Consider the following 9,740-nt stretch of genomic DNA (forward strand, 5'->3'; position numbering starts at 1 on the left):
CAGACTTTAAATAACCTTTGTATAAATCTTAAACATACTTTTTAACTTCGTTTAAAGTAAAAAATTTAGAGTAAAAAATAAAAATTCTAAAGTTGGTAAGTGTTGTATTTTAATATTTATAAAAAATGAACCATATTTTAGTTGTTTAAAATTTCTATTTTTATAATATTAAAAAATTAATATAAACTATTATTTAAAATAGAAATTTTAAATAAAACTATATGAAATGCATCAATTATTTTTTAAATACAATTTTTTTTACTATTTATAAAAAAATAGTTTGTTTAGTTATATTTTAAGGCACTTTTAAATTGTTTAGAAAATTTTTATTATTTTAATTTTTTAAAAAATATTTTTGATAATTTATTCAACTTTTAAACTCCATAAAAAATAATAAAATCTCTCCCTTAATTAGTATATTTAAAAAACTTGTTTAAAAGTCACTAAATTTTTGTAATCACACAAGCAAAGCAAGGTAAATTCTCGCATATAATGGAGCCCACACAAATGTAAAAAGTTACCACTGTAGAGTTTCGGTCACCTTCTTCTTCATGTCCCAGCTCCCTCCCTGCAACTGAGTGAAAGAACTCGGTTATGAGCTCATGCAAACTGTGATGGACATGTTAATCGTCCTCCATTTTCATGTTCAGTTTCTCTTCTTGACTCGGTAAAGTCCCACATCGGGTAGTATCGCGTCTCTCTGACAGAATATATGGCAGAGGGAGCAGACAAGGCTCGTCCCTTCGGGGACATCCGATAAAATTGGAACGATACAGAGAAGATTAGCATGGCCCCTGCGCAAGGATGACACGCACAAATCGAGAAATGGTCCAAATTTTTTTTTCTACCCCTCTTTCTTCCTTCCTTGCAAACCCATTATCATGTTTTCGAAGTAACTTAGACCCATTTATGGTTTTATTATCAGGTTCAGTCAGATTTTGGATGCTCTCCTAGCATGGTATATTAACTATAAGTGTTTTCCACTTTCTTGACGAAGATGTTTGTTTATATCTATTATATCGATTTACATGCCCTGAATTGTTAGAGTAATTATCCATTACTAATTCGTTTTTATTTTGCTGCTGAACGTTTTACTAAACATGCAAATCACAAGTAGATGATAAAATGTTGGGTAATTTGATTTGGTGAAATTACATGAAAGTGAAACTGAAGTACTTTTCATATCTTTCCTAATTGCCCTAAGCTGTTGTCTTCTTCCGGTTCATGTACAATGACAATGAGGATAAAAAGGTTAAAGACTTTGATTATAAATTTATAATGCATGTTCATGAATATTGCAGTAATAACAGCATCCATGTACTCTATATAAGACCTTCAAAATTTATTAATACGAAAAATAATTTACTCTTTATTAAACTAATACAACGTTTCTGCAAAAATGAATCAGAAAATGCATAACTACATTATACATCTCCTAAACATTATTAACGGTGACAGGCCATTGTTCATTTGTTTGAGTTAGGGAGTTTGAAGTGGAGATTGATTCGGTTGAACCCTTAGACTCCAGCCATGACTTGGCTTCTGCAGTGGTGGTCAAAAGCCAGCCAGCCTTGTTTGGATGCTCATGGAATGGAGCATTGAGCTCTTTCAAATGTGATTCAAGGACACAAAACAGACCTTTGTCTGAAGGCTTGTACTTCCTCTGCCCAGTATTAATTCCAAGCAATGGTGGAAGGTCCTCCCCGCATTCAAAAGCCTTCGACAAGTCGTTCATCCAAGCATGTAATGCAGTAAGAGCAGCTCCGACCGAGAGTCTCTTCAGGTGCAACAACCACTGAGTTTGAGACCTGAGCTGTAATTCAACATATATCTCAAGTTTCAGTCCCAAGTCTAGAAGGTCATGTGCTCTGCCATTTGCATTCAGCTTCACACAAAGATCAATGAGAGAATTGCATAAGGGCATTTTCGCTTCAGCATCAACTGAACTAAGAAGCTCTGATACTTCTTTTATAAAAGAATCTCCATCACCTTCCTGTTCTTCCACCAAATATCTAACCACAGACCCAAGTTTTGCGTTACCCTTCTCAACACTATCTGTCAGCATACCCATCTCTTTATTTGGTGTTTGAGCCATAACATTCAGAAGACAACAACAGAAGCGGTCATCCGGAACCATCCCCAAATCCAAGAGTTGATTACATATCTTCACAACATCATCAGTTCGCTTGGCTTTTCCATAGCACTGGACCATCGATGTCAGAACAAGGATAGTAGGCTCAATTCCGGATTCAATCATCTCATTCAACATTGCCTCTGCCTCTGAAACTTTGCCATGGCACGAATACAAGGTGATCATGGATGAATAGGTCCAACTGTCAGGCTGGCAAGTCCCAGAACTCTTCATGTCCTTGAAAATCCTAACACCTTCATCAACACGGTGAACATCAGCACACATCGCCAAAAGCACATTATAAAGAATTGAACTCATCTCAATTTCCTTCTCCTTCATTTCCTTATAAACACTTAGAGCATCATCACTAAATTGTGCTCTTACATACACCCTTATAAGAGATGCATAGGTTACCAAATCTGGTGAGAACCCATTACTTATCATCTCTGAATATATAGCCTTGGCTTGCCGGGGTCTCCTAGCTTTCCTCATGGCCTCCAACAGCGTGTTATACAATGCCATGTTAGGCCTCACACCAAGTTCCTTCATTTCTTGGTACACACTCAAGCATCCATCATAGTTTCCGGACACTCCAATCATCTTAATCAATGCCGAGAATGTCACGGCATCAAGGCGCCACTTCTCCTCCTTCGCTCGATTATATAGCTTCAGGGCCATGTCAGCATTACCAGTGCGTGCATAAGCATACACCATAGCCGAAGAGGTAATTCCGTCTGGCTCGCATCCGAAGCCCGGCATCTTCTCAAACCACTCGACAGCCTTATCAGGCAAAGCACACATCCTGGCACAGTTGATCAAAGTGGAGAATGTAATGTTATTAGGCTGCATCCCTCTCTGAAGCATTTCATCAAACAGCTTCTCCGCAGCTTGGAAATCCATGGATTTCCTACACACCTTGACGGTAACGTTATAGAGAATCAATTCGGTGTCTTTAGAGGGTTTAATCTTGTCCCTGAAGTGTCTCATTACAAGAGGCGCTGTGTTAGAATTCTCCATCTTATTGAGAACAAAGACCGCATCACGTTCAAGAACAGTGTTCCCGAAAGAAGCAAGGATCGTAGAAACTTGTTCGGAAGTGGGGTCGCAGGAATCGAGAGATTGGGCGAACTTGACAAGGGAGACGTACCTGGAGGAGTTGGATTTGCGGCGGAGGCGTTTGGCTAAGGGGTTGTTGGGGTTAACCCAGATGCGGGGTTTGGAGGAAGACGAGGGTGCTTCTTGTTCTGGGTGTTGGTGTTGTTGTAAGGAGACATGAATAAGTTGAAGGGAGGTTTTGGGTTTGGTGGTTGGAGAAGGGGAGATGCGGGAATGGGTTTGAGAACAGCGATGTTGATGGGAGAGAGGGGAAGGGGAAGAACAACAGAGGCGCGAAGCCATGTTTGGGTGTGTTCTGTCTTCTGTGTTGGACAGTGACTGAAAGCTATTTTCATGTTTTGATTTCAAAGTTCCACATCGTGTAGCATCAAATGATTCTGACAGAATATATACAGAGGCATGGCCCCTGCAACTCTTCTTCTACCTATGGTAAGTGTTACACAAGCTATATTCCCATTTTTATTCATGGTTTTAGTAGAATTTAGCTTCTTCCTCTGGTTATGCAAGCTTTAGTCTCGTTTTTATTCATGGTGTTAGTAGAATTCGGTAACTAAATATGATAGGAACTAGGATGTTGGGTAATCTTATTTTAGAGAAAGCTGCATGGTAGAAAGAACTTCAGGTTCAGGGAAGGAATATGGAGATGGAGTAGAAAAATTCATGTACATAAATCTAGATTAGCATGGAAAACAATGAATGAATCTAAGGTTAGACACAGAGAATATGGTATTTGCATGGAAAAGAATAATGAACATGGACTCTAATTCTTACATAAAGACTAGTTTTATTTCTTTGCATGTTATGAGTCCTCTTTCCTCCTCTTCCACTTATCGTCCATAGAATTAAGATTTGGCATTACAATAAAAAATTTGATAATATAATCTAGCATCTCAGCAAAAAACCTTTGTCAAATATTATCCATCTTGGACTGGTTTTCCTTGATAGATGATGTTCATATGCTGGCAAAGCTTTGATTTTTATTTCTTCCAACTTATAAATGAGGTATGATTCAAATGTATCCTTTCTTGGTAGAGCCTTAATAATGGGAAGTTCTAATAGAAATATACACATGTTCCCTAGCTACAATGTTCTCTTCTCATTCTTCTAATTCATAGATATGGAGATTGATGTAAAATGATTTCATAGATACTGAAATTACATCAAAATGTTTGATACATTCTGGCTAGCAAATCATCTGCTTCTGAGAGAAAGGTGATGCCTCTGGTTCTCCATTATTTGGTTTCATGAAGGTGATTCCAATTATTTTCAGCTGAGTGGAAGGTAGAACTTGACCCAAATGTATGATATCCTCCTTATTTTGTGCTGTGGCCTGTGGGTATCAAAAGAAGCTCTTTTAGAAGTACCACATCGAGTAGCATCATATAACTCTGACAATATATATAGCAGAGGGTGCAAAGAAGGCTCGTCCCTTCGGGGACATCCGATAAAATTGGAACGATACAGAGAAGATTAGCATGGCCCCTGCGCAAGGATGACACGCACAAATCGAGAAATGGTCCAAATTTTTTTCCTGTCCATCCTCTTCATGTTCATGTATGTAAATTGCTTCATATGTTTATATTGGATACTGCAGAATATTTATACTTCTGCTTAGAAAATTCATTGGGTTCATATACATTTAAAAAATGCATGGTTCTTGCTCTCCATGTAATCATGTTCATGTATGTAAATTGCTTCAGATGTTGGAATATTGGATGCTGCAGAATATTTATGCTTAGAAAATATTGTGCAGAATACTCGGCTAAGAAAATATAGTGTAGAGTTGGCTGTTGATCCACATTTATATGCTTCTTTTCTATTTGTAGTCTTGTTCTTTATATATGTAAATTTTACTCAGTTTGAAGATTTTCTCACTGCAAATCAAGAATGTGGTTAGATAAGATACAATGGTAACAAGATCTACACACATTTACCAGAAATTTTGCAGAGGATACACATTTTTCTATAAGATAATCAAATTTTGATAAAAAAATGCTGACGTAAGATTTTTTTTTTCTTTTTCCAAGTTGGTATACTAACCAAGCATAATTATCTACTAGGTAGGTAAAAAAATAAATGAGAGAAAGATTTGTTTGTATTCTACACATATATAATTCAATTATACTTACACACTAAGTTCAGTTACTAAAGTCGATTTTAATAGTGTTTCTTGTAGTGTTATGTATTTATTTTAAAAATTTAAATTATTATTTATCAAATAAAAATATATACATAATTATATTATATATCAAATTAATCAAAAATTAAAATGTTCAACTTAAACTTTTGATTCGATTCCTCTAATTATATGGATCTAGCACGAGTTACGCGACGGTGCCGACACATACATTAGGATCTGCAAACGTAGTTTGACCATATATATATGCTGTTTATGATTACAAGTATTTATTTTTAAAGTTGGTTTTGTTAGGTAGACAATAACTTTTGTAAATAATATGAATAATGAGTTTTAGAATTAATCTAATAAAATAAAAAAATATTTTACTCTACAATTGCTTTCTAAATTTTAACATTATGATAATCATCTATATACCTAGTAAATTGAATATCTAATCATTATTAATTATGTAAATCAAATCAAAATAAATAATCATCTAATTAAAAATAATAAATATAATCATCTGCATACTTATTAAATTAAACATTTAATATATCTATTGTTCATATTATTTAGTATTTTCATTACCTACCTACGTACTTTTCTTTTCAAATATACTACTTAATCGATTTCAACATCTATCATCTATGCAAAAGCATGTGATGCAACAGAAGCAAGGAGACAAATTTTTGTGGCATCGTAACTTCGAAAGAATACTACCGAATCATTTCATTATATATTATATTATGACCCTTTCATTTATTCAATTCGTTCTCAAATTTTAATTTGGTCCCTATTATTATATACTTAGCTTCTGGTTGCTGTTGCGCCTATTATTATTATTTTTATTTAATATTTACATATCATTAGAAATCAATGACTTCATCATCGTATTAAATTAATTCATATACAGCATTATTATAACTAACTTGGGTTGGTCGAGTGGTCAGCTAACTCGTCCGCTTAAGTAAGTGTTGGAGTTTGAATCCCGTCTTGTGCATACAGCAATCCATTGGCCAGTAACAAACCCTTAAATGGAGTTCTGATTCGCGACGAATTAGTCCTTTACCTGTCGGGTTGGGAGATACCGTGGACAAAAAAATATACAGCATTATTATTTCGCCTTTGGCCCATGTTATGTATTATATATTTTTTACGTTAACCATCTGTATATGTTTGGTTTCTTTTCCAAATTGACAAAAAGCTATCCCTTTTGGGGGGTTGAAAGTTGAAACGTATTCTAATGTCTAAACGAAAGTATAAAGGCTGCTACTAACAAAGGAAGAAGAAATTGAATCAGATAAACTTTAGTGGATGCTAGCTAAACATATATAGTGTTGATTGAATTGCATTAAATTCTGTGAAATAATCAAATGGTAACGCATAAACCTAGAAGTCTAGAATTATCTTTAGTTGAAAGCAACCTTTTTCATCTCGATGGAGATTGGTCACATCCCTTTCCCTTCTAACATAAGGAACAAACATTTTCCTCTTCAGACTTTTTAAATAGATTTTAAATCAAGTCAAAATTCACAACACATCAGACTTAATCAATATTTATTAAATAATTTATAAAAAAACTAAATTAAATTTAGATAAATAGACTTTATTATAGATCACATTCCATCTGTTTTCATCCGTAAAATGTAAACATTTTTTTCACATGTATATATCTCTATTAGACATTATTTTTTATGAGAGTACATAACTGGATAATCTCAATCACTCACATGTAAACATATAATCTATTTGAAAGTGGGACAAGATGCGAGTCATATATATCTCTTTGTATTGGCTAATTTGGTAATGTAGGTTCATGGATCTAATGATGAGGTGGTGAAGCCAAAACAGTGGTTACCGAAAAGAAGAGAATCATGGTTGTCAATTTGTCTTTGTCTACATATTATACATTATGCCATTATAACCACTAAAGTCTAAAGCACATATGACTCAGTGAGTAGCAATTATCTAAACACTTGTTCAAATTTGTCGACCGAACGATACAATGTGTGATGTGATCATTTTTTGTTGGCTGCTTCCTAACTAAACATTCTCATTTCTCAAGCATCTATATACATACAACAAACTCTGCCTTCCATAGCCACCTGATCTAGTTATTATTAGGCCCCTCCTTGTGACTTCAACTTTTTTAGTGCACATACGTTTGCACGAAAATGACCAATACATAATTAAATCATGTACGTTATGGGAAAAGGGTTAACCTTAATTCCTTCGGCTATAGTAGTGACATCAAATTAAAGAACTTAATTAATAAGATAATCTCCCTTAACGTCATATTTGGACACTAGCTTTTCAGATACTATTAATTACCACATCATTCAGATATCAACACATAAATAAATTAAATAAACAAAGAGTTTAGGTATGCTTTTCATAAATCCGACACAGGAATTATACTTCACTTGGTGAATTCCATGAGTTTATTATATCATATATTAAATTACAAATTGCAAAACCAAAAAAGTAAAAATAAAAAAGAAAAACATATTGTGTTCATCTTTATTTCCCCCACTTGTTTCTTTCCTATGATAATGAGACGCTGGCACATTTAGATAACAAATAAGAAAAGAAGAAAGAAATGGAAAAAGATTGATTGAACAATAATAAACATGATTGAGATGTGATGACATCATCACATCACATGACGGTGCAGCCTGCCGGGTTTTCATCGCTGAAATATTGATCACAACGGTTCACATAATACGGTCTCCCTCCACCGTAACTATCGTAAACGGGCCTTGCATAGTACCCATCGTAGCACATCACGGGCCCAGCGTAACCATTCACGCACGGCCCAGGCCCACCTTCATAGCCCGTCACGCATATACCCACTGGAACCATCATCGGTTGCGGCGCGGGCGGGTACGCCGCCACGGGATCCGCAATCTTAACGGGAGGAGGTGCGGGTTTTGCCTCTGCGGGCTTGTCTTTGGGCTTCTCGGGGTCACCCTTAGGCTTCTCGGAGTCACCCTTGGGCTTATCAGCCTTTTCCTTGGGAGCAGCATCTTTAGGCTTCTCCTTGTCCCCGGCATCCTTCTTCTTGTCGGGCTCATCTGCGAGCTTGGGCTTTGGTTTGTCGGCAGCAGCATCTTTCTTCTTTGGAGGGTCAGGTGCGGGGGCTTTGGGCTTGTCATCAGCATCCTTCTTCTTTTCGGGCTTGGGCGGGTCGACGATTTCAATGCTTTTGATGGAGCCTCCGCCTTTGTAGCAAAGCTTGTCCCGGATCTTCTCGGGGCTGCAGCACACCACCGTGATGGTCACGATATTTTGCTTCTCGTCGAATTTCTCGTCTCGAATTTCTCTTGTTCACAAAATGACAGGAAATAAAATAAACTCAATTTGATGCAAAAAAAATAAATGAGATTGAAATTGTTAAGAAAGAAAAGAGAGAAGAGAACTGACGAGGGAACTTAGCGAGAACCTTCTTGACCTTCTTGTAGCATTTGTGGCATTCAAGGTCAACCTTGAGCTTCATTACAGTCACCTATATTGAATGCATGAATGTGCTCCAATTAGAAACTATAGTGACTTCAATTAATTGATTATCTATAAGATAAAGATACGATATACATACCTTCTCAGCCATGGTGATGGGAGTGAAATTAAAGGTTCAGATCTGAGGGTGATGATGATGGGATGCAAATGTAAGAAAGCAAGCTGAGCACTACCGCTATTGAAACCAATGAGATGACAACACGTGGGGGAGGTGGAGCTGCTTCTGCTTGTGCTTGGATTGAGATGGAATCAGCAGAGAAGGTTGAATACCATGTGCTCCTTTTAATTCACAATGCAAATGCATGCTCTCTCTTCAATCCCTATATCACTCGCTCCCAATTACCATGGTTATTTAATGCCCACAACTCACACAAACACACGTGTCAACTCTACTTTGGAACGTAACAAATCATGTCAAAATTCGCTTTAAGAGAAACACAAATACTGCTTTCACCCTCTATATTATTTTTTTTTGGCTCAATACTGTTTGTATGGTTTTTTTTTTTGGATTGGACTATTTTTGTTACTCTATTAGTTCTGTCAGCAACAAAAATAATGGTTAAGAGCAATTTCTTTCAAAGAAGCAGAAAACATATAATAATAATAATTACACAACAAATAATTTTAATTAGGTATTTGAAAGATTTTTTTCCCAATGTTCATTTTTACTAATAGTGTCAGCTATTTCCATACAGTATATTAAATGAGATCATGCTTCGATCAGTAATCAGTAATCACTGACCATAACCAAACTCTAGCTGAAGAGGTTGGGAATTGAATTATGTTACTACCTAATTCAGAATCAAAGATTTAAGAAAAATATTATTTATAAACCAAATATTTTTTATATTCGTATAA

The 9,740-nt window shown here is 35.7% G+C and overlaps 2 protein-coding genes and 1 long non-coding RNA gene across 3 annotated transcripts; 1 reads left to right on the plus strand and 2 right to left on the minus strand.

Moving 5' to 3' along the window:
- Positions 532-4,776, plus strand: LOC110270881. The gene is made up of 2 exons (XR_002360602.1): positions 532-828; positions 4,669-4,776. It is a non-coding gene; the product is annotated as an uncharacterized LOC110270881 (long non-coding RNA).
- Positions 1,346-4,102, minus strand: LOC107638718 (pentatricopeptide repeat-containing protein At4g16390, chloroplastic-like). Its single transcript, XM_016342081.2, has 2 exons — positions 3,963-4,102; positions 1,346-3,630 (listed from the first exon to the last, which is right to left on the minus strand). The coding sequence occupies exons 1-2, from the start codon at positions 4,000-4,002 to the stop codon at positions 1,436-1,438; spliced, it is 2,235 nt and encodes a 744-aa protein (XP_016197567.1). The 5' UTR covers positions 4,003-4,102; the 3' UTR covers positions 1,346-1,435.
- LOC107638722 (heavy metal-associated isoprenylated plant protein 6) lies at positions 7,779-9,221 on the minus strand. Its single transcript, XM_016342085.2, has 3 exons — positions 8,962-9,221; positions 8,790-8,871; positions 7,779-8,686 (listed from the first exon to the last, which is right to left on the minus strand). Exons 1-3 carry the CDS (start codon positions 8,971-8,973, stop codon positions 8,025-8,027), a joined length of 756 nt encoding a protein of 251 aa, XP_016197571.1. The 5' UTR covers positions 8,974-9,221; the 3' UTR covers positions 7,779-8,024.

Source organism: Arachis ipaensis, chromosome B04 (genome assembly GCF_000816755.2).
Source record: "Arachis ipaensis cultivar K30076 chromosome B04, Araip1.1, whole genome shotgun sequence".
Taxonomy (NCBI): Eukaryota; Viridiplantae; Streptophyta; class Magnoliopsida; order Fabales; family Fabaceae; genus Arachis; species Arachis ipaensis.